Genomic DNA, 24,677 nt, shown 5'->3' with positions numbered 1-24,677 from the left:
AGTTGCCTTGAATGACGCAGGTACTTAACGTGGTCAAAAATATAAGCCGTGTAAAAGTTGAACCCCCCCCCCCCAAATTTGACCCAGAAATTGGTCCAAAAAAAATTCTACTATTACACAAGTATATACAGTAACACTATTACAGTGACCCGGGCTTCAACCTGCCGATGTCCGCAAGGAGTTTCTACGATCTCCCTGCAACTACATGGGTTTTCTCTGGGTGCTTCGGTTTCCTCCACTTCCCAGACGGGCAGTTAGTGGGTAAACAAGTCACATGGGCAGCACCATGGTTTGCATCTCCAGAATTTTTTAACAAGTATGTTAGACCAACAGACAGTTAAGAGGAAGGAACCACAGGCAAAGGTGAGACTTGCAGGGGCTGACCAGGCACCATCATGTAGAGACCCAACAGCAGTGATCATCCAGCTTCTCTGCACTCAAAACCCACAGCAAAGGGCAGCACAGTTGGCCCAATGCCTTTACAGCGCCAGTAATCAGGGCCAAGGTTCAAGTCCCGCATTTTCTGTAAGGAGTTTGTGCCTTCTCCCTGTGTCAGTGTTGGTCCCCCACCCGAGTGGCTCCGGTTTCCTCCCACCGTTCAAAACATATCGGGGTGTACGTTAATTGGGCAGCACGGACTTGAGGGCCGAAATGGCCTGTTACTGCACTGTATGTCGGAAAAAAAAGGCACACAGCAGGCTTTATAAAAAGTTTAATTCTTCTCTTGGAAAGCTCCAGGTGCAATGTCACTGAGACTCTGGGTGAACTGCTTTCTGCGTTACAATTAAACCGCCTCAGTCAGACCGACATCCATTCACTCACAGATGCACAGGACACACAAGATTCAGAAACTGAGGAGAGGGAGCCCACCCAGTCCCTTTGTTCAGGGGCCAAGTCCATTACCAGTTCCCAACTATCATTCAGAAAGGGAAAAAAGAGGGGGGGGGGGGGGGGGGAGGAAGATTCAGATTGACGTCCACGGAAGGGATACCACATCCACAACACAATCTGATCTGTGCACTCTGGTCTGCAAACGGAGGATTCACGCTGGACCTCTTGCAGGGAATCCACTGAGGCAGGGTAGATGGCACAATGTGGGCCCAAGGACCTCCTCACCCTCACTTACCTGAGGCACCTGGACTTTCGAACCTAATACACAAACCGATTACTGTGCTATGTTATATAAAATTGTGAAAGGGCTTTGAAAGCAAAGCCATATTGAAGCAGATCGACCCTCATTTCTTTGCAAATGAGATCTTCATTGCGTTCGACTGCGTGATCTTGAATCCTTGCAGAGCGTCTCGCGCGGCGCCAGCCTGGACTTCATTGTCAAACTCCACAAAGGCAATGTCATGGCGACCTGGCACCAAGCGCACCTCCTTAAAGCCGGGAAACCTGGAGGGAAGCAGGCAGCTCAGTGGAGCACGAGGCAAGCATCAAACCCAACAGCAACAGGGTGCGAAAAGGCGCCCCAACAACTGATCACGCACCTTGATCACTGTATGGTAACATGGGAAGGAAGGCAGACAATGTTCTGCAGGAGCTTGCTATGCTCCTCCCTCACCACCATTCGGGGGCCCACCCAGTCCTCCTAAGTAAAGCAACACTTCACTTGTGAATCCACAGGAGTCGTCTACTGCATCCAGTGCTCTTGTTGTGGTGTCCTTTCCATCGGAGAGACTGGGCACAGACTGGGAGGTCGCTTTGTTGGGCACCTTGGCTCTCGTAATAGTGTGGATCTGCCATTGGCCACCAATTTCAATTCCCTGTCCCATTCACACTGACATGTCTGTCCACGGTGTCATGCCCTGCCAGACTGAGACCACCCGCAAATTGGAGGAACAGCACCTCACCTTCTGTCTGGGCCACCTCCAACCAGATGGTATCAACGTCGACCTCCCTGGTTTCCATTAGCCCCACCCACCCCCATGTCTCCTTTCCTCTAGGTCTCTCTCACTGCCCCCCCCCCCCCCCCGCCCCCCACTTTTTACCCGGTCTCCTTTCCCCCAGCACTGCTCACAGAGCCCCAAACAACTCCCCACACAGTTCTCACTTCTCCTCCCAGCCATATCCTTATCTCTGCTGGGTTTATTTCCCTCCCCAACCTTTTAATTTAGGTGCCTGCCTCCTTTTCACTCGTACCTTGAAGGGTTCAGGTCCAAAATGTCAGTGATACATCTTTCCTTCCTATGGATGCTGTGAGACCAGCATTACTGTGTGTTTTTACTACAATCATGGCATCTGCAGTTTCGTGTTTCACACTACCTTTTCTGCACCTTGTCTCCTCACTTTCCCAGTTTCGAGGATCTTTGACCCAATATATTCACTGTTTCTCTCTCCACGGGTGCCGCCTGACCATTTCCAACAAATTTTTGTTTACATTTGATTTCCAGTTGTCAGGCACCACCCGCGGTGTGAGAAAAACAGTTAAAATGTCCGTCGAGAAGCTGAAAGGCCGAAAGGAATGAGGGCTGGTGACAGAGTCGAGAAGAAAACCTCGTCCATGCCACCAGCATCGCCCCCGACTCAACAGTTCCATGCTGAAGGTCTGTCCTATCTGATACTCACTGATTGAAAAGCATGGAGAGCATCAGCTCGTTGGTCTCCTCAGGCAGGTTGGTCAGGAAGAGAATGTGGTTGGGTGGATTTTCAGACACCTGCAAATCAAAAGGAGAGAATTAACTCCCAAGCAAATTGTTCTCACAACTGCTCAAACTGCCCCTACCACACTGCTGGAGATCCTCCCATTTCCTCAACGTCACAAGCCTTTGCTTAACTACCTTGTTCTAAAAGCTACTCCTTAAAGCTGCCCTGTAACCCACTCGGCACTGAGCCATTCCTTTATTGTCATGCAATAATCCAAAAAAAGTCATTTAAATTTAGATGTCCATCCAGTATGGTGACAGGCCCCTATGGCCCACAAGCCCGTGATGCCCAATTATAGCCAAATGACCTACAACCTCATTAATACAGGACATTTCTGATTATCCTAGCGGTTCAGTTAATGGAACAGCTCAGTTATCCAGACTTCTTTTCCCCCAGCGGTGACATGACTTCACAAGTTGAAAAAAAATTCACCCAATGTGCTCATGTGGGGCTCTGATGCCAGTTTGGTAACAACAGAGCTAAGAACCGGAGGGAAGACAGACACAACTATTGAGTATCACAAGCAGTAAGCAGAAATAAACCATAGCTACAGGCTCCAGGGAATGTGGACATTCCAGTCGAGCAGACTGAACGAGTCGGATTTTAATATACCGTATATCCCAGCATATGGGACGACCCACAATTTCCATCTAAAATGCTGGTTTTGAGCAATACTCTTTGTTTAGCACATCCCCCCCAAATCTGGCACTTAATGCCAATCAGTGGATGCAGTTAAAAGCAAATCATAATATTTTAATAACAAATTAGCATGAAAAGGTCTTAATTATATTTAGATAAACCATCGTTGGCTCCTGTAATGGGCCGTTTAAAGCCCGTTCAGAGCCGATGGCAGTTGGACCGGGCGGATGGTCCCTGCAGAGGAGGGCTGAAACTTCACAAATCACTCGGGGCAGGCGCGAGATTGTGTTGGAGCCAGTGGGAAGATGGTGTTGTTGAGACTTTGATGGCAATGTTCAGGTTTTAGACCCAGCATATAGGACGACCCTTGATGTGGCATTTTCAAGTTTCAGGATTGTCCTATATGCCAGCATAGATGGTACATGAACTAATTCTAATTTAGCAACAAAGCAAATGTTGTAAAATACAACCTTCACACCGGACAAGATCAGAGCTTTTCTTGAGAGTTGCTCCAAGAAGGTTTAAGGACGGACCCCTCCCAGGGAACCCACAGAGGACAGCAGGGGGCTCATGACATATTGAGGACTTTTCTCCAGGAGTCTTCCCATCACCAGGTTAAAGATCCATCTGCGATCGAGGCGCTTACAAACTGGGGCTGCTCGGGATCCGCGTAGTGGGGCCCTACAGCCCCTTATTGCCCGACTGAACAGCAATTTAAGGGCGCCCTCGTCCCTTCAGTGACGCAGCGATTGACGTGCCAAGCACTCACCGCATCATCAGAGGCCCTGCAAGGAATTTCCTGTGCTGGCCTTCAAAAGGTAAGTGGTCAGGATGGGTGTGGAATTGGGACGGGGTGCTGTTGGGGCCGTGGCAAGCGCTGTCGGAACACTGTTGGGGCCGGGGAACAGTGTTGGGGCAGGACCAATGGCCGTCCTTATTAAACACAATCCCCCACGCTGCTGGAACCGCTCTGGCGTGGGGGATTATGGGTAAGAAAGACAGCCATTGCATACAAGCGCTGACGTCATTTTCTACCAGGACAGCCATGACTGCTTGCAGACTGACCAGCAGCAGCAACACGGTGCATATTGACAGATCAGCAATCCACCTCCACGTGGTTTGAAACTGTACACGGGTAGATTACCTGCCAAACTGCCAGGTTAAACTCATATTACAATCCAATTGGTAAACCCCTTATATTTTCCCCAATGAGAACACTTACCGTCTGAGCAGGAGGTGGCATCTGGCCGGGCATCATTTGGCCAGGAGGAATGGAGCCCGGGGGCATCTGGCCAGGAGCCATCCCGGGTGGGGGCATCATCCCAGGAGGCGGCATGTAAGGTGGCTGCCCCGACATCGGCATCATCCGAGGGGTTTGGGTCATCATCGACATGCCCTAGAATAAAGAGAGGGGAAGAGAGAATGAACCACAGAGCAGTTGGTCGTGCCGAGGTTCATTCTGCTTGCTACCCAGCAAGTCCATCTGTCTAGAAACACAGCAGGGTAAAACGGTGCATGGGGCAGGGTTACAGTTCAAACAGAGTAGGGGCCTCATCATTCAGTTAACAACAGCCCTCGGCTCTCCAGAGATCTAGTCTCTGCTGCGTTAATTTAAACGTCACTGTAAGACACAAATATGAAGGACACGTTAGGTTTCACTGATTCAGACATTGACCTTTCAGTACCCTTCGTGAGGTAATGACAAGGGTTGATGTAGAGGGGGTGAAACTTAGTCAACAAGACAAAGTTAGGCTGACACACATCATCCTGACATCTCCATCGGGGTCAACAGTCTGCGAGGCAGCTGAGATTGGCTTAGCCCCCACTGGCTAAGTTGAGGCTTTCTCCTGAGAGTGCTTGGACACGAATTACAAACGGTCTGTTTGCAGGTGCTTGGAGGGACACAATGTCTGCCTCGTCCAGATGCTTCCACACACAAGGACAGGATTCCCCTTGCCCTCACTTACCACCCCACCAGTCTCTGCATCCAACACCATTTCTGTCCACCACCAGACATCTTCCCCTCTCCGCCTTCCGCAGGGACTGCTCCATCCAATGCTCCCTTGTCCACATCTCCCAAAACCACCAACTGCCCCCCTTGGAGCAAGTGTGGCACTTCTTGTGGTTCCAGGGGAAGGTGCCAAGGGGGTGGTTTGTTGGAAAATGACAAGCTAGTCACAGACGGAGCGGTCCCTACAGAAGGTGGAGAAGGGAGGAGAGCAGAAGATGTGTCTAGTGGTGGAATCATATTGTCGGTCAGAAATTGTGGAGGATAATATGTTGGATGTTTGTCAGCTGAACAAGCGCTGGGTTGCAGATTACCCATTATCAGTCTACAACCACTTCACTCCACATGGTGTTAGGTCTGCTTTGTTCATGAATGAGTGAGACAAACACCAGGCTGAGTCGAAATCAGGGTTCTTTGTTCTTTATTACCGGATTGTAACACTTGCGACTAACAATGTTAGTCGGAGAATGCATTCTGCCGTTATCAGCAAAATGGTGATTTTTTATACCCTTGGATATGTGCTTAGAACATCATCATATCATTACTTGTCCAATGACTAAAACTGTTGCTATCCTTTCCCTGCTAGCTTCCTGCCTCTCAATCCATCAATGTCTCTCTTATCTTGTAAGTACAAGGATGCATTCACATCTTGTTACAGCCCTGCACAGGGTAACTCCTTACACATTCCCATCTCATGATGTTTTACCTTACAATGGTTATGACAAGCATTGTCACTCCGAGTAAGAAAGAGGCTCAATAATTCACCTAGCACACATCACCAAGTTACTCTCAATTCCCAACAAGTTACTCTTTCTCCTTGCGTGTGAGTTGGCACACTTACCGAGACAGGAGGGGCCACAGCATTGGCTGAAGGTTGGGCATTCGCCTTCTTATTGACAGAAGGTTCAGGAGCCTTCACTTTCCTCTTCTCCTTCTTCCGGTCACGCTCTACGAAGGTGCCCTTCATCTTGGCTATGATGTCAGAATCTGTTTTTGCATATTGGATCCGCTGTGACGATGGGGAAATATTGCATCAGGCTACCAACACGCCACAGACTGCTTACACAAGGGCATTATTAGTCCAGTGTGGTGATGCACCATCAATGCATTCATTTGACTGAGGGGTGGGGGGGTTAAACTGCAGGCCATTGCCCATTTTTAAGTGGCCCAGGATGAATTTTAAAGATAAAATGGAATATGGCCCATTAAAACTCAGTCTCTGACAATAAATCGCACTGTGTGTACATTGTACTTCTTAGTTTCAACCCTGGAAGTCACTGCCATTTTGAACAACTACTAGACTGACCGTTGCAATGGTACTCATCAATGAAAATTAAAAAATACGTTTACCCCAGTTGATTAAACGCGGAGGAGTCGAAAAGAAAGAAAATAACAAGGGAGTGCCAGACATTTCAGACACGGTGGGAAAATGAATACTTTTTCACAGAAGTCAAGATCTGGTGTATATATATAGAGTGAATTCTGCCATGCATTCGATGAGGGGCCACAACAGCAGGTTGCTTTGGAAGGTTAGATTGCATGGGATCTAAGGAGATAATATGTGGAGATAAAGCAGAGGGTGTTGTGGAAGGATGTTTTTTGGACTGGAGGCCTGTGACTAGTTGTGGATCACAGTTTTAAGATTCTTATTTTTATGTAATAAAAAAGATGTAATATTACATATACAAAATTGCATGAAGTCTGGCATTAAGCAGATAAGGACTCACCATCAACTGAAATTACCGAGCACCCCTTACAGTCAGAGAAAGAGAAGCAAAAGAGAGTCCCTTCAGAGATACTGAGTGTCTGTGGATTTGCTTCCAGAGATTCCCGCAGCCCCTGCTGCTGCAGTCTTCAGTCCAAACCATTGGCCACCCGATGCAAACCTCAAAATGCTGGGCCCATTGCTGTTTGTCATCCGCATCCATGCTTAGTCAACCCAAGAACAGAGCACAGGTGCCAAGTCAGACTCACCATTGGCTTGTCGTAGAATGGAAACCCTTGCATAGACCTCAGGGCATTGGTAGCACTGCTGAGCTCCTTGAAAATAACAAAGGCCTGCCCTCGCATCTTCAGGTTCCTGGAGACAAGGATGTCCAGAATCTGACCAAACTGGGAGAAGATGGCATAGAGCGACTTCTTCAGCTCTGCAGAGACATAGAACCGCAATCAGCTTCCATTTCAACTCCGCAGAGGTTAGCACCAAATTATAGGCCTAATTAAAGCAGGCGAGCAGCTTTAATAGCAGAGATTTTTGTTTTTACGTGACACCGCACGGAGCAGAGTTCTGGTTTCCACATGACAGAAACAGCTCTGAGACACACCACACTAGTGTTAACCATTAGCAAGGCAGAATCACTGGGGCTATTTGCCCCTAAATGAGTGACGCACTAATAGAAGAGTTTAAAATTGCAATGAATTTAAATTTAGACATATAGCACAGAGAAACAGGCCCTTCCGGCTCACAAGCCCGTGCCAACAATTACACCCAATTGACCTACAACCCCCAGTATGTTTCAAACGGTGGAAGGAAACCGGAGCCGCTGGGGGGAAACCCATGCAGACACGGGGAGAACGTACAAACTCCTGACAGACTCCAGTCCCGATCGCTGGCGCTGTAACAGCATTGCGCTAACCGCTACACCAACCATGCTGGTTACATAGATGGGGAATAATAAAAAAAAACAGGAATAATGGTCAATAATAAACCCTTTTAAGAGGTTCACAGGATATTTCTTTCCCCAGACAGTTACAAGTGGGATTTTCTGAAACAGGGAACAGTTCCGTTCCCCTTGAAAATGGAGGTTGATGAGTACAAAGGAGAAAGGAGGACAAATTGGTTCAAAAGGCCTGCTTCCCCACAAGTTTCCATCATCAAATGCACAGCTGCACAATCATTAACCCAGCATGCAGACACTCCCTCAAAGAGTTACCATCTTTTTTAATCTTTTCGTTCAGATTATTGATGTAGATGGTGTGGTTCGGACGGCTGTCCTGGACAGACATCGCTCTTCACTGAACTAAATGGAAAATGAGAGGGGAAGAACAGAATTCAATCACAGTAGGACATTCACTGAAAACTTCTCCACAGCTACAAAGATCAACAAGCATAGATCACTACAGGACAGCAAAAGTAAACCCAGAAATCAAAACTCCACGAACATGATACATTTAATAAACCCAAACGGATTTTGGCTTTCACCAGGAAAGTGAGCAAATATCAACACAAACATTTTGCAGATGTCAAAAAAAAATGGATCAACATACGACGTGCAGATCTGGTGCCGACCTGGCCTCTGTCAGTCCCTCCCCACCCTCCCCTGACTACTCAGCCCCCTCCCCTTCCCAACTACCACTTTCTTCCCTCCCACCCACCCTCCCCCTCAGTCCCTGACCCTCCTTCTCTCTCCCTCCCTGAAACCTCCCTTCTCTCTCCCTAGACCCCCTTCTCTCACATTTCCTCCCTCCCCCACTGCCCCCCTCTCCTTCTCTCCCTGCCCTCCCTCTCCTCCTCTCCCTGCCCCCTCTCCTACTCTCATTCCCCCCCTCTCCTCTCCCTGCCCCCCTCTCTCCTTCTCTCCCTGACCCCCTCTCACCTTCTCTCCCTGCCCCCTCTCACCTTCTCTCCCTGCCCCCTCTCTCCCTGCCCCCCTCTCCTTCTCTCCCTGCCCCCTCTCTCCTTCTCTCCCTGCCCCCCTCTCCTTCTCTCCCTGCCCCCTCTCTCCTTCTCTCCCTGCCCCCTCGCTCCTTCTCTCCCTGCCCCCCTCTCTCCTTCTCTCCCTGCCCCCCCTCTCTCCTTCTCTCCCTGCCCCCCCTCTCCTTCTCTCCCTGCCCCCCCTCTCCTTCTCTCCCTGCCCCCCCTCTCCTTCTCTCCCTGCCCCCTCTCTCCTTCTCTCCCTGCCCCCTCTCTCCTTCTCTTCCTGCCCCCCTCTCTCCTTCTCTCCCCGCCCCCTCTCTCCTTCTCTCCCTGCCCCCTCTCTCCTTCTCTTCCTGCCCCCCTCTCTCCTTCTCTTCCTGCCCCCCTTTCTCCTTCTCTCCCTGCCCCCCTCTCTCCTTCTCTCCCTGCCCCCCTCTCCTTCTCTCCCAGCCCCCCTCTCCTTCTCTCCAGCCCCCCTCTCCTTCTCTCCCTGCCCCCTCTCTCCTTCTCTCCCTGCCCCCCTCTCTCCTTCTCTTCCTGCCCCCCTCTCTCCTTCTCTTCCTGCCCTCCTTCTCTCCCAGCCCCCTTCTCTCCCTGCCCCCCTCTCCTCTCCCTGCCCCCTCTCCTTCTCTCCCTGCCCCCTCTCCTTCTCTCCCTGCCCCCTCTCCTTCTCTCCCTGCCCCCTCTCCTTCTCTCCCTGCCCCCTCTCCTTCTCTCCCTGCCCCCTCTCTCCTTCTCTCCCTGCCCCCTCTCTCCTTCTCTCCCTGCCCCCCCTCTCCTTCTCTCCCTGCCCCCCTCTCCTTCTCTCCCAGCCCCCCTCTCCTTCTCTCCCAGCCCCCCTCTCCTTCTCTCCCAGCCCCCTCTCCTTCTCTCCCAGCCCCCCTCTCCTTCTCTCCCTGCCCCCCCTCTCCTTCTCTCCCAGCCCCCCTCTCCTTCTCTCCCAGCCCCCCTCTCCTTCTCTCCCAGCCCCCCTCTCCTTCTCTCCCTGCCCCCTCTCTCCTTCTCTCCCTGCCCCCCTCTCTCCTTCTCTTCCTGCCCTCCTTCTCTCCCAGCCCCCTTCTCTCCCAGCCCCCTTCTCTCCCAGCCCCCTTCTCTCCCTGCCCCCTCTCCTTCTCTGCCAGCCCCCTCTCCTTCTCTCCCTGCCCCCCCTCTCCTTCTCTCCCTGCCCCCCTCTCCTTCTCTCCCTGCCCCCCTCTCCTTCTCTCCCAGCCCCCTCTCTCCTTCTCTCCCTGCCCCCCTCTCTCCTTCTCTCACTGCCCCCTCTCTCCTTCTCTCACTGCCCCCTCTCTCCTTCTCTCCCTGCCCCCTCTCTCCTTCTCTTCCTGCCCCCCTCTCTCCTCGCCCCCTCTCTCCTTCTCTCCCCGCCCCCTCTCTCCTTCTCTCCCCGCCCCCTCTCTCCTTCTCTCCCCGCCCCCTCTCTCCTTCTCTCCCCGCCCCCTCTCTCCTTCTCTTCCTGCCCCCCTCTCTCCTTCTCTTCCTGCCCCCCTTTCTCCTTCTCTCCCTGCCCCCCTCTCTCCTTCTCTCCCTGCCCCCCTCTCCTTCTCTCCCAGCCCCCCTCTCCTTCTCTCCCAGCCCCCCTCTCCTTCTCTCCCTGCCCCCTCTCTCCTTCTCTCCCTGCCCCCCTCTCTCCTTCTCTTCCTGCCCCCCTCTCTCCTTCTCTTCCTGCCCCCCTCTCTCCTTCTCTTCCTGCCCTCCTTCTCTCCCAGCCCCCTTCTCTCCCTGCCCCCCTCTCCTTCTCTCCCTGCCCCCCTCTCCTTCTCTGCCAGCCCCCTCTCCTTCTCTCCCTGCCCCCCTCTCCTTCTCTCCCTGCCCCCCTCTCCTTCTCTCCCTGCCCCCCTCTCCTTCTCTCCCTGCCCCCCTCTCCTTCTCTCCCTGCCCCCCTCTCCTTCTCTCCCTGCCCCCCTCTCCTTCTCTCCCAGCCCCCCCCTCTCCTTCTCTCCCAGCCCCCCCCTCTCCTTCTCTCCCTGCCCCCCTCTCCTCCTCTCCCTGCCCCCCTCTCCTTCTCTCCCTGCCCCCCTCTCCTTCTCTCCCTGCCCCCCTCTCCTTCTCTCCCTGCCCCCCCCTTATTCCCCTCCAGATCCCGACCGGAAGTCCCCCCTCCCGATCGTGACCTTCGACCCGCCCGGCCGAGCCGCAGGCCTGCCGAGCACCGACCGGTAAGACCGCGGCTCCACCCCCCGGCCTGGCGTTGCGATACCGGCGCCCACACACGGCCCGAGGCCCGGAGCCCGGGCCGAGCCACCCCGCGCTCTCCCCCCTCCCGCCGCCGCCCCCCGACTCACGGATGGACCCCGATTGTCCGCGTCCCGTCACCGCGCCTCCTCACTGTCCTCCCGCGCCGCCGGACGTCCCGCCCCCACTCTCCTCCTATTGGTTCACCCTGCCCCCAAGCCCCAATTCTGATTGGCTCATTTCTAGATCAATCAACATGACAAAACAAAAATCAGCCTAATTTAAACCAAAAACTGTAAAGGCGCTCGTTAAAATCAACCGTCTATTTATTTAACCTGCTTCCGGCTTCGATGATCCTCTAAACGATCCGTTAACGTTTCAAGTCAAGGAAAGGAACTGATTGGATGAGGTGAAGCCGGTGGGCACCGCTGATAGGTGGGAATAGCCGTTCATCAAACGATGGAGTTCCTTTTGAACCTATCATGAGTCCTGCAATCTGATTGGCCAATCCTATGGAGGCGTGTCCCATGGCCAACAACGTCACGTGGGGCCCTCCAGTGCTCTCCCTGGGAGTTGGGTCTGTGTCCTGACTTGACCCAATGGCATGAAACAGAACATTTGCAAACACAAAAGGCGGACAGATTCGCCATCAGCAGAAATTGCCTGAAGCACCTCTTACAGTCAGAGAAAGAGAATCCAAAGAGAGTCACTGAGTGACCGTGGATTTGTCCCGGAGCTGCACGGGACTCCGGTTAAAACCATCGGCCATCCCAGCCCAGATCCAAACCTCAGAGCCCTTGCCCTGAGCACCCTCTCAAATCTCAGTTCCCATACCCCCGTTCTCCAGCAGCCCTCCCCACCAGACGCCAACGACTCACCGCCTGTGTGTGTCGTTCAGCTGGCCCGCTGCCATGGCCACTGTCCTTGTGTCAACTCCTCTGCTATGGCAGGCTATTCTCCCCGCTACTGGTGCCCTGTGCTGCTCCCCTACCCGGGCCGCTGTCAAAATGCAATTTCCGCCACCTTGCACCCAGATCTCACTATCACAGGATTTCAAATAAAGCACCATTTGCTCCTTTAAAGCCTATATGGAGTCTATATGGCAGGGCCATTTGGGGGACACTCTTCCAAGGCCCGCACCAGCAGGTCCACATCCTTCTTGCAGGGAGAACTGAGCACAATATTCCAAATGGGGTCTAACCGAGATTTTATATTGCTGTCACACTTACACTATTTTCTCCCCCTTGTCAAGGTACCGTCATTTGTCAGTTCTGATTGTTGGAGAAAGCGGTTGGAGAGATTCAGGCAGTATGAAGCTCGACGAAGTTAAAAACTGATAACAGCTCCACAAGATCCTCAAAATGTCAGAACAATGGGGATTAAGTTCCAGGCAGGACAACTCTACGATCTCTTTTGATTCAGATAGGTTGCCACTTCCTCCCCCTCCTCTTCCCCCGCCCCCACAATTTTCTAGCCCGTCAGCATTACCTGTGAAAAAGCTGTACCAAGTTCTTGCAGAAGGCCAATTGCAGCCAAGAAGTGACCGAGAAGAACTGAAGATGTTGTTCCAGAACCGTTCTAACAGGTACAAGTTCAAGTTTATTGTGACTGTACAAATACAGCTCAACAAAACAGCATTCTCCAGTCCTCCGTGCAAAACATGCAGACACACAACCAGATATAACACATGCAAATGATACATGTACAGTATGTTTATCCACATGTAAAAATATTGTTAAACAAATAGTAGAGTCTCAGATGGTTAGTGTGAGCAGTTCCTTTGGTCGTTCAGCATTCTCACCGCCTGTGGGAAGAAGCTGTTCCTCAGCCTGGTGGGGCTGGCTCTGATCCTCCTGTATCTCTTCCCTGACGTGAGCAGCTGAAAGATGCTGTGTGCGGGGTGGAAGGGGTCTGTGAAGGAAAATCTGAACACAAGAGGTTAAGGGTTCACCCATAAGTTGCTTACAAGAACAGTTGCATATTGCTTAAGTGGAGGCAGGGAACCTCAAGGTTGCGATTTATCTGCAGACATGATTTTTAAGTTTTGGAATTCTGGGAAACAATTATTAAATTATTGCCTTATTGCCAAATGTGGAGAATGATAAACTATTGTCAGACTGACCGCAACAGGAAGCCCACATGCAGGAATGCACTGCCATTTATTGTATAGAAACTCCTTTAAAACTGGCTGTGGGCAGAGCAAGCTCAGGCTGGATGCTGGGCCTGCTCTCCAGATATTTTGCTAATAAAACTTTTCTGAAGCGTTACCCTGGTGTCGGTAGTTGATTCTTTCTCCGCAACAGGGTCCTCAATGATTTTGCGCACCCTCTTCAGATAATGATCCCGGTAGATCATGTCCATGGGAGGGAGGGAAACTCCAGTCAACCTTTCATAGAACACTACAGCACAGAATTAGCCCCTTTGGCCCTTCTAGTCTGTGTTGAACCTTTTTTTTGTTGCCTCGTCCTGGTCCATACCTCTCCTATCCATGTACCCGTCCAAATTCTTCTTAAATGTTAAAATTGAGTCCGCAATTGCTGGCAGCTCGTTCCACACTCCCACCACTCTCTGTGTGAAGAAATTTCCCTCCCTAAACTTTTCCCCTTTCACTTTCAACCCATGTCCTCTGGTTTTTCTGCTAAGATCCAGGGAATCAAGTCCAAACCTGTTTAACCTTTCCCTATAACTCAGTTCCTGAAGTCCAGGCAACATCCTAGTAAATCTTCTCTGCCCTCTTTCTATCTTATTGATGTATTTAGGTGACCCAAACTGCACACAATATTCCATATTTGGCCAAGGTCTTGTAGAACTTGATCATATCTCCTAGTTTTACGGTCCAGTGGATTGAGCTCCGAACTATTTCTCTGCAGTAACTGTACCACACAGTGATGCAGCCGGCCAGGATGCTCTCAATGGAGCCCCTGTAGAAGGTTGACAGAGTGGTTAACATTGCATTCTACTTTATTTACAGATTAACTTTGTGTTATGCTCTTTGATATTATAGATCCTGTTACAGGTAAACCTATGATTTAGCAGATTTTCTTTTCATCTGTTCGCAGTTTCAGGAAAGAGTTGAACTGGCTGTTTATTAACACTCCTGTGCCCTCGTTGATTCAGGATGGCCCACAGTAAGTATCAGCTCACTTTTCTTTTTACACCAGCGTTAACCATGACAGCGCTGGAGAAACTCAGCAGGTCACCCAGCATCCATAGAAGGTAAAAGGCAACTAACATTTCAGGACTGATCCCTTTGTGTTATGTTATGTTATGTTATGTTCATCATGAATGTGGAAAATCAGGAAAACCAGTAATTTGTCTAAATTGTAAGTATCATGGAGTTAGTACGTTGTGGGATCAAACCCCATTCCACTGGCGCATATACAGTACAGGCAGTCCCCGTGTTACCAACATCTAACAACTCGCAATTACGAACCGTTTCCCCAGAGGTGAGAGTGATTGACCTTGATACTAAGGTGGTGTTAGAACTTGTTCCTGGACCCACAACACCTTGTCATTAGTCAGGAAGGTACACCAGTGCCAAAACTTCCTCTGGAGTTGAGGGGGGCAAGGCAACTGGCCCCATTCCTGACAGCAATTACAGGAGCACCAATGAGAGTGTTCTGTCCGGCTGCATCACTGTGTGGGACAGGAATTGCAAAGCATTGGACTGGGTCAGTACAGAGGAGATCAGCCGAGAAGATCACTGGGGACTCCATTTCCTCTTTTGACGACTTTTACTGGAAGTATTGCTTAAATAGGGCTCAAAGAATTATCAAGGCCCCTTTCCATCCAGCACACAGGATCTTTGACCCACTACTATCAGGAAGGAGGTACAGGGGCATCAAAATTAGGACGGCCAGGCTGTGAGATTGATGAACAGTGTCTGTAACCGAGTAAAATCATCCTAAATATTTAGATATATTTATTTTGATTATTTATGTGATCATTATGTGCTATGCATCATGTTTTTGTGCCTGCACCATGGTGTGGAGAGTTGTTGTTTCATCGGGTTGTATATGTACAGTCAAATGATAATGAACTTGAACTGTCTTGCCTTCCCATCCAAGTCTCGAGAAGGGGTCCCGACCTGGAGCATTGACAACCCATTTCCCTCCGTGGATGCTGCCTGACCTGCCGGGTCCCTCCCATTTTTCCTTATCTGCTCCCCGCCTCGTCAATGGCCTGTGGTCTCTCCCCTGCCTTTCTCAGTGACCAGAAGGCTTTCATTCTATTCCAGGTGTGGCCTGGTGGCTCTCTGGATGGCCGGACATTTGTTGAATGCACCTGAAGCAGTGAGTCTAGAGAAGATTGTGAAGTGTGCAGTCGAAAACAAGTACACCGTTCAGGGCGAGATGTTCTCAGGTGTTGTACAATGCCCAGCGTGCGATAACTCTGCCTATTCCATGTCTCAGTCTCTCTATGATTGCTTCTCATTCCATCTCCTCTACAACTTGAAACAAAAGTCTGCAGACGCTGTGATTGAAGTAAAAACAAACACAGAAATGCTGGAGAAACTCAGCCGGTCTCACAGTGTCCGTAGGAAATAAAGATACATTACCGGTGTTTCGGACCTGAGCCCCAACATTCCTATCAAGTAAAGCAACATGAATCTGCAGGGGTCGTCTACTCCATCTGGTGATCCCCTCTACATTGGAAAGACTGGGAGATGCTTTGTTGAGCACTTCAACAGCGTGGTTCTCCCAGAGGCCACCCATTTCAATTCTCTGTCCCATGAAATGTCTCTTGCACGGCCAGACTGAGACCACCCACAAATTGGAGGAACAACACCTCATCTTCTGTCTGGGCACCTACCAACTGGATGACTTCTCTGGTTCCCATTAAAACCACTGCCCCCAGCTCTCTCTCTCTTCCCCTGTCTCCCTTCACAGAGCCAAAATTAAAATCAATTCTCACCTCTCCTCATATTCAATTAACACCTTTTGGTCTGGACTTCTCACCCCAATCAGCACCGTCTCTAGTCTGAGATTTCCTGTTCTTTGCTTATACGTTGAAGAAGGCCTCAGGCCTGAAATGTCAGTATCTTTACCTCCTACGGACACTGTGAGACTGGCTAAGTTCCTCCAGCATTTCTGTGCTTTTACTACTTTACAGCTTAGCCTGGCTCTGTGTCTGAGGGGATACAAATCCGAATCAGAATTTATTGTCACAAAATTCGTTGCTTTGTGGCAGCGTCACAGAGCAAACGTTTCCATAAACCACCATACAAAATAAATAAAAAGGGTGCAAGAAAAAAGCAAAGTGAGGCGGTGTCTGTGGTTCGTTGTTCGTTGTTCGTTTAGGGATCTGATGGCAGAGGGGAAGAAGCTGTCCTCTTTAGGCTCCTGTACCTTTCTCTGGTAGCAGAGTAAAGAGGGCACGGCCTGGGTGGTGGGGTCCTATGCATCTGCAGGTTCCTCCCCTCCACAGAGCCACTGAAAGACTAACAATTATAGTTAATTAAACCCTAACCCTAAGTTCACAGATAAAGCATCTGACCAGGGAGACTCTTACAAAGCAGGAATAAGGAGACACTTTGAGAGTCCCCCCAATGACGAACGGTTTCATCCTGGGCAATGCCATCACACAACTTTATTCAAACAGGTGCTACAAGCAAAGCACAAACAAGGCTCTCATCTTCACCAAAGGTTGATATGTTACTTCAGAAAACATTTACTTTTACAATTTTAAATATGTTTTTTTTAACCGATTATTTTGATTATTTTATTCTTGTCTATATATATTTTTAAAAAAATCCTATTTCTTTTTGCCAGTTGCTTGAATTCTGGATACCTGGGGTTTTACTGAATATTTATTTATTTTCTGGTTGCAGGTGACAATATGGTAAAACTGGCAAAAGAAGTGTTCACATGTCATGGTGAACTCCTCACTGAAGGCTTGATAGGCAGCAACAAATCCAGAATAATGTGTCATCTGACGACTGGTTATCCTGTGTTAATACCGTATCCTTTCAAAAGATTCAAGGCATCCACTGCCTGTAAAAACACAGTAAATGTTGGAGGACCTCAGCTGGGCGCATAGCATCCATAGGGGGTGAAGGTAAAGAAGGCCTGAGCCCTTCTTCAAGCATTTCTGTGTGTGTTTACTACAATCACAGGGTGTGCAGGCTTTTGCTTCCCTCGCATGGCCTGTGTGCAGTGCAAATCATCCGTGACTGGTTGATTGTAGATGTGTGAGGGTTCCAAGACCTATTGACAGGTTTAATAAACATCTGATAATCTGCTGTCCAACTTGGAAATCCGGATGGTTTGGCACCTGTATCACCAGGTGATGCTTTCCCCATACTCACGGATTCAGACTGGGGTCCCATGCTTACTCACCAGGACCCCCTGCTCCTCTAGTTCCCACCAGAGTTCAGGGATGCCCCATCTCACCAGTCCCGCTGAGCCTCGTGGAGGCTCTGCCCTCCTCTCTGACCAGGGTCACCAGCACCCCACAATCCTTCATCTCACCTGGACCCCACATTCCCAAGTGTCCCAAGTCATACTAGGGGGCTGGCATCCGCTGAGTCACCCCAGTCCCTCATTCCCTGAAACTTACCGAGTTCACCAGATAACTTATTGTGTAGTACTCTGCAACATAAGTAAATCAAAATGGGTTTGGAATTTTTAAAAAGGCATCCAACAATCTGGAAAATCCTCTAGTCCATCACTAACCTTCCTTACTGTGTTGGTCTCCAGTAATTCAATGACTCCATAGTGGCACGGTTAGTGCAACGCTGTTACAGTGCTGTCTGAAAGGAGTATGTACGTTCTCCGTGTCTGTGTGGGTTTCCTTCCACCCTTCAAAACGGGGTTGTAAGTTAATTGGGTGGCATGTCCTCAAGCTGAGTATTGTACGTATAATGAGTGTTATTCATCTCCGTTGTCTTGAGTCTACTGTTACTGAATGTCTGACTGAGAACATAAGAAATAGGGGCAGGAGTTGGCCATCTGACCCATCCAGTCAGATCTGTCATTATAGATCATGGATGATGGGCTCATCTCCACTTACCTGCCTTTTCCCCATATCCATTAATTCCCCGACTATGTAAAAATCTAACAAGCCTTGTCTTAAATATATTTACTGAAGTCGCCTCCACTGATTCAAAGGGCAGAAAATTCCACAAATTCCCCACCCTCTGGGAAAAGCAGTTCCTCCTCATCTCCGTCCTAAATCTATTCCCCTGAATCTTGGGGCTATGTCCCCTAGTTCTGGTCTCCCCCACCAATGGAAACAACACCTACTTCTAACTTATCTATGCCTTTCATAATTTTATATACAGTAAAACCTTGTTAGAATGCAGTAGTTGGGGTCCAAGATTTCATATCGCGTTACAGACGAGTCGTGGAACAGATGCATATGATTCAGGAAGCAGGAAAACAGAACACTGTGACTCAAACCCTATAATAAGACCCTTAAGACCTTTAAACTCCACATATTAACATACACACCTTGTAAATGAGTCATGAGTCCATTTTTGAGTTTGTGGCTTAGCCTGGCATTCTAAAATCAAGATTTGGGGTCCACAGGCACCCGTACTATAAGCGATTCCACGGATTAACGAATCGCATGCTAACGAGGTTTAATTGTATTTCTATATGATTTCTCGGGACAGTGGAGATGAGCCCATCATCAGATCAGCCATAATCACATTGAATAGGAGAGCAGGCCTGACGGGCTGACTTCTGCTCCTGTTTGATGTTCTTATGAAGGGGTGGGTTTACAATAGAGGTTTGTGAGATGGTCTGAACCTCACTGACAATTCTGCAGTAAACAAGCTACGTCCAAGATTCAGTCACTAATTGACATTGGTGGTCTCTTGTGGAATCGATAATCCTGGGTGAGGGGGAGCGTGCCATGAGCAACCTGACGTGATTCCCTAACTCCGGGAAGCTACGATGAAGATTTCAACCACGAGCCCTGCCAGAAGAAAGGACACAAGGCTCACTGGGCAGTGGTGTCAGGTAGGCGCTGACCCTGACGGGAGTTCTACCAATGTCAGGGAAACACCGATGCCATTGACAAAAGAAGAATTTGGGGAGGGAAGAACCTATCGAATACTAAAAGGCCTAGATTGAGTGGACATGGAGAAAATGTTTCTTGTAGTGGGGAAATCTGGGACCAGAGGGCACAGCCTCAGAATCCTTTGGGTACAGAGATGAGGAGAAATTTTGTTTTTACCCAGAGTGGGGGGGGGGGGGGGGGGGAGGAATCTGTGGAATACGTTGGGCATGGAGGCCATCATTAGGGATATTTAAGACAGACAGATATAGGTTCTTGATTAAGGTTCATGGGGAGAAGACAGAAGAATTGGGTTGAAAAGGTCCCTTCGAGTCTGCTCCACTATTTTAATCACGAGCTGATCTATCCGCCCGCTCAGCTCCAGTCCCTGACCTTCTGCCTGTGACCCTTGATGCCCTGACTAATCAAATACCTGTCAATCTCTACCTTAAATTCACCCAAAGGCCTCGCTTCCACAGCCGCCTGTGGCAACAGGTTCCACACTCACAACCCTGACTAAAGAAATTTTTCCGCATCTGTGGTCTTTGGTTTTAACATGATTTCAGCCACTGAATCTGCAATGATTGTCCTGTTCAGTTACATGGGTCACTAATGAGCCAATCTGTGATATTCCCATCAGGGGTGTTTAGAAACCAATAGAAAATGACAGGCTTCCCTTCAATGTACTTGGATGTCCCGTCACTATTCCCACAGTGCATGTGGCCAGCTCACTGCTTTCCGACTCTTCGATGCCTTGGCCCTGTTATTGGTGGTTGTGCCTTCAGCTGCAGAGACCCTAAAGTGTGGACTTCCCTCCTTTTTTTTAGCTAAAACATTTATAGGGAGATTATTATTTTTTTATTTTTCACACTATGAACCACATCAATCAAAATACACACAAACATTTCCCTCTTGAATATAGTGTCATTTTCTCCCCTTTCTCCCCCTCCCTTCTTCCTACCCCCCCCCCCCCCCAAACCCATCAAAAGTTCAACATATACAACAAACCCACCAATGTCATCACACAATGAAAACAAGAAAACTGTGTCATCCACCCTTACACACTGGATCAGTTCATTTCATCTTCTTCTCATTCTATCATTTTAGGTGGTGGAGCTCTGTGGTAGGACCTCTCTGTTGTGTTCCATGTACGGTCACCAAATTTGTTCGAATACTGTGATGTTATTTCTTAAATTATATGTTATTTTTTCCAATGGAATACATTTATTCATTTCTATGTACCACTGCTATATTCTCAGGCTCTCCTCCATTTTCCAAGTTGACATTATACATTTTTTTGCTCCTGCTAAGGCGATCATAATAAATCTTTTTTGTGCTTCATCCAATTTGAGGCCTAATTCTTTACTTCTTATATTACTTAGAAGAAAGATCTCTGAATTTTTTGGGATGTTGCTTTTTGTGATTTTATTTAATACCTGATTTAGATCTTCCCAAAACTTTTCCACTTTCTCACAAGCCCAAATTGCATGTCCTGTTGTTCCCGTTTCCTTCTTACAGCGAAAACATCTGTCTGATACTGTCGGGTCCCATTTATTTAACTTTTGGGGCGTGATGTATAGCCTGTGTAACCAATTATATTGTATCATGCGTAACCTCGTGTTTATTGTATTTCTCATAATTCCAGAGCATAACTTTTCCCATGTTTCATTCTTTATCTTTATGTTTAGATCTTGTTCCCACTTTTGTTTGGGTTTACAGCTTATTTCATCGTTCTCTTTCTCTTGCAGTTTGATGTACATGTTCGTTATAAATCTTTTAATTATCATTGTGTCTGTACGGTTCCCAAATTTGTTCGAATACTGTGATGTTATTTCTTAAATTATATGTTATTTTTTGCAATGGAATACATTTATTTATTTCCATGTACCATTGCTGTACTCTTAGGCTCTCTTCCGATTTCGAAGTTGACATTATAAATTTTTTTGCTACTGCTAAGGCTATCATAATAAATCTTTTTTGTGCTTCATCTAGTTTGAGGCCTAATTCTTTACTTCTTATATTACTTAGAAGAAAGATCTCTGGATGTTGTTTTTCGTGATTTTAATACCTGATTTAGATCTTCCCAAAACTTTTCCACTTTCTCAGATGCCCAAATTGCATGTACTGTTGTTCCCGTTTCCTTCTTACAGCGAAAACATCTGTCTGATACTGTCGGGTCCCATTTATTTAACTTTTGGGACGTGGTGTATAACCTGTGTAACCAGTTATATTGTATCATGCGTAACCTCGTGTTTATTGTATTTCTCATAGTTCCGGAGCATAGCTTTTCCCATGTTTCATTCTTTATCTTTATGTTTAGATCTTGTTCCAACTTTTGTTTGGGTTTACAGCTTGTTTCTTCGTTCTCTTTCTCTTGCAGCTTGATGTACATGTTTTGTTATAAATCTTTTGATTACCATTGTGTCTGTAATCACATATTCAAAGCTGCTTCCTTCTGGTAACCTCAGTCTGCTTCCCAATTTGTCCTTCAAGTAGGTTTTCAGTTGGTGGTATGCAAACATTGTACCGTGAGTTATACCATATTTGTGGGCTTCCCTCCTTGAAGTCATATGTGCCCCACACGAACTTAATGAACCTTCTGGGTTTATCTGCCATTCTTCTCAATTTTAAAGAAATAAATTCTCAAGCCGCTTTGGTGAGAATTAAATTTGAATGATTACACTTGGATTAGTCAAAGAACATCAGATCCCGTTGCAATGCATCACTGCAAGGCTAACCACTAACCTGTCACTTTAAGACTGGAGATAAGCAGGCCCCCCTCTGAGGCTAATCAAGGTGTTCTTAAAATCTGGACACCAGATAATATATAGATAAACACACATTTTTAATATCTGGCGAGCTCTCCACTGGCCACCATGTCTGAGGTGCACCAAAGAAGAGGTACAAGGACTGCCTAAAGAAATCTCTTGGTGCCTGCCCCATTGACCACCGCCAGTGGGCTGATCTCGCCTCAAACCGTGCATCTTGGCGCCTCACAGTTCGGCGGGCAGCAACCTCCTTTGAAGAAGACCGCAGAGCCCACCTCACTGACAAAAGACAAAGGAGGAAAAACCCAACACCCACCCCAGCCCACCAATTTTCCCCTGCAACCGTGTCTGCCTGTCCCGCATCGGACTTGTCAGCCAAAAAAGGAGCCTGCAGCTGACGTGGACATTTAACCCTCCATAAATCTTCGTCTGCGAAGCCAAGCCAAGATAAATAATAGACACGAATTATATATACAGTAGAACCCATTATCCAGGATTGAAGCAACCGGCAAAAAAAATATAGAAATCTGGAATTTTAAAATTGGCTCGCCTCGCTGTTAGTGCACCAGTTCACGCAACACACAATCTCACACAACTGGAAAATTCACTTATCTTCCAATCCCAATAGGTGCCAGCCAGATACCAAGGATTCTACTATACAAACAGCTCTATGAGATACAGTGTATTAGAGGGAGAGAGACAGAAAGCAAGAGAGGAAATGTGTGTATATGGGGGTGGGGGGAGAGTGGGCACGCTTGCACTCTGAGTGTTATGGACTAGTTTCACATTTGTGAATCAAGAGATGGGTGCCTACCTTATACTTCCTGGCTATTCAGCGACTGATCATTTCTTATGGTTGTACAGGAGTGCTGTTGGGACTGAGGTGTGAACTGCCGGACGACATCTATGAGAGGGATCCTGACATTCCTGGCCTCTATTACCTGAACGGAGGTGGTGCTGCAGCCAGCTACCCAGAGGAGTGTGTTGTCACCTCTCTCCTGTTGGCCAAGCAAGGCAAGAGTCTGAAGTACCAGATGTGGGAGTACGAGCAGGTGCACAGGAGCAACATGCAGCTGACAGAGTTTAGTCCAAAGCGAGACAAGGATGGGACGTCTTACATCCTTCCTGATGGAGGAGTGAAGCTGGGATTGCGTGGGGTTGTAATTCTTCTGCGACCATTGCTTTCAGTTACAAAGCTGGTAGCTTCCACTACTTATACAAAGCCTTCAAGGCAAGTTTTATCGGCATCTGATTATACAAGTACAACCTGACGAAACAGCGTTCTCCGGTTTTCGGTGCAAAACACAGACAATTTATATGCAGGAGAAGTATTTTAAACTCTACAAATAAATAAATTTTGTTTGTACGTGAGAGACTCTGATGTTCGTTCTCGCTGCCCGTGGGAAGAAACTGTCCCTCAGCCTGGTGGGGCCGGCTCTGATCCTCCTGGATCTCTTCCCCGACGGGGGCAGCTGAAAGATGCTGTGTGCGGGGTGGGAAGGGGACCTCAATGCATTCCACAATGGGCGGGAGGCTGGGGCCTCGGTGAGAGTCGGCAGTCGAGGTGTCGGGAGCTCAGGTGGGTAGGCAACCTGAGCCAAAAATGGGGTGGGGAGGTTTAACCTTTACACGCTATTGACTATAACGTGCAGATATATAACTTTTGTTCGTTGGTCTGAATTCCACTCCCTCCCATCCTTCCACTTTTCTCTCCCAGTCTTTATTGAGCCACCCGTCTGCTTTTTGCTGATATTTTGAAGGACTTGGTCCCGAAACATCAGTAATATATATTTACCTCCTGTGGACGCTGCGAGACTGTTTTACTACAATCACAGCATGTGCATACTTCCACATTTCACTCCTTTCAGAACACTTCTGGTGTCTTGGCCCAGGAATGAAATCATTCTACCTCCAGAGTTAATTGCTCCACAATCAAGTGGTGGTTTACTCAAACCAGAGAGCAGGTTACAAGCCACTTAGCCTGATGCATGTTTGACAACCAAATTGGAGAGGAGGCCAATTCCATGGCAGGTGCTGAGGATGGAACAGGATGGCAGCAGCATTCCCCCATTGTAGAATCTAATCACCTATGGACTGCCATTGAATCAACTCCGTTCTTTACTCCTTGATGAAGGGATCAAGCCTGAAATCTTGGTTATAGGCCTTTATATTTGCCCTTTACTCAGAGCATTGTGAGACTTGCTGAGTTTCTCCAGCATTTTTATGGAACTTTCAATTACAGTGTCTGCATATTTTCTTAAGAACACAGAAATGCTGGAGAAACTCACATCATCTATAGGAGGTAAAGATATATTACTGATGTTTCAGGCCTGAGCCCTTTCTCGAGGCGTGAATAGAAAGGTAGGCACCAGAATTAAAATGCTGGGGAGAAGGGAAGAAAGGGCAGGGGGCAGAGTACAGACCAACAGACAAAAGGGTGTTCACTGGATATGGATGGGACACAGGAGAGAGGGAAGGGGGAGAACTGATTGGGGCAGCAGGAGATTTTCTTGTTTAACTCTATTCTTTACTCCGTATCGTACTTTTCCTTGTTCTTCCTGAAGATCACGGCTGAATTGGCTTCTCGTCTCTATTCCCTGAAATGTTTCCCAGATAATAATTGACTGCATAAAGGACTTTTTCACCAATTAATCAAACCTTCTGTAGTTGACAACCTTTATCCAGAGTTATTTCTTCCTTGCCCCTCCAAAAAAAATTGGACCAAGTTCCATCCTCTGCCATGTAGCTCAGAGAGAATAAACCAAGACACCAAAGTGACAATCCAATTGCTGGTTAAAAAAAAACA

The 24,677-nt window shown here is 48.3% G+C and overlaps 2 protein-coding genes across 5 annotated transcripts; one reads left to right on the top strand and one right to left on the bottom strand.

Moving 5' to 3' along the window:
• Positions 1-695: 695 nt before the first annotated feature.
• Positions 696-11,299, bottom strand: snrpa (small nuclear ribonucleoprotein polypeptide A). Of its 2 annotated transcripts, none has more exons than XM_069908730.1 (7): positions 11,213-11,299; positions 8,227-8,313; positions 7,268-7,440; positions 6,135-6,302; positions 4,508-4,681; positions 2,569-2,657; positions 696-1,395 (listed from the first exon to the last, which is right to left on the bottom strand). In XM_069908730.1, the coding sequence occupies exons 2-7, from the start codon at positions 8,297-8,299 to the stop codon at positions 1,236-1,238; spliced, it is 837 nt and encodes a 278-aa protein (XP_069764831.1). In that variant the 5' UTR covers positions 8,300-8,313; positions 11,213-11,299; the 3' UTR covers positions 696-1,235. The 2 variants fall into 2 exon arrangements, with proteins under 2 accessions (XP_069764831.1, XP_069764832.1); XM_069908731.1 differs by lacking the exon at positions 11,213-11,299 and adding an exon at positions 11,085-11,103.
• actmap (actin maturation protease) lies at positions 10,997-23,242 on the top strand. 3 transcript variants are annotated; one of them, XM_069908726.1, is made up of 7 exons: positions 10,997-11,086; positions 12,355-12,687; positions 14,162-14,230; positions 15,340-15,464; positions 16,933-17,062; positions 18,996-19,066; positions 22,736-23,242. In XM_069908726.1, exons 2-7 carry the CDS (start codon positions 12,464-12,466, stop codon positions 23,140-23,142), a joined length of 1,026 nt encoding a protein of 341 aa, XP_069764827.1. In that variant the 5' UTR covers positions 10,997-11,086; positions 12,355-12,463; the 3' UTR covers positions 23,143-23,242. The 3 variants fall into 3 exon arrangements, with proteins under 3 accessions (XP_069764827.1, XP_069764828.1, XP_069764826.1); XM_069908727.1 differs by lacking the exon at positions 10,997-11,086 and adding an exon at positions 11,371-11,511; XM_069908725.1 differs by lacking the exon at positions 10,997-11,086 and adding an exon at positions 11,371-11,537.
• The last annotated feature ends 1,435 nt before the right edge of the window (positions 23,243-24,677 follow it).

This window comes from Narcine bancroftii, chromosome 13 (genome assembly GCF_036971445.1).
Source record: "Narcine bancroftii isolate sNarBan1 chromosome 13, sNarBan1.hap1, whole genome shotgun sequence".
Classification (NCBI taxonomy): domain Eukaryota; kingdom Metazoa; phylum Chordata; class Chondrichthyes; order Torpediniformes; family Narcinidae; genus Narcine; species Narcine bancroftii.
The sequence above is the reverse complement of the archived record's forward strand: the minus strand, read 5'-3'. Positions and strand labels throughout refer to the sequence as shown.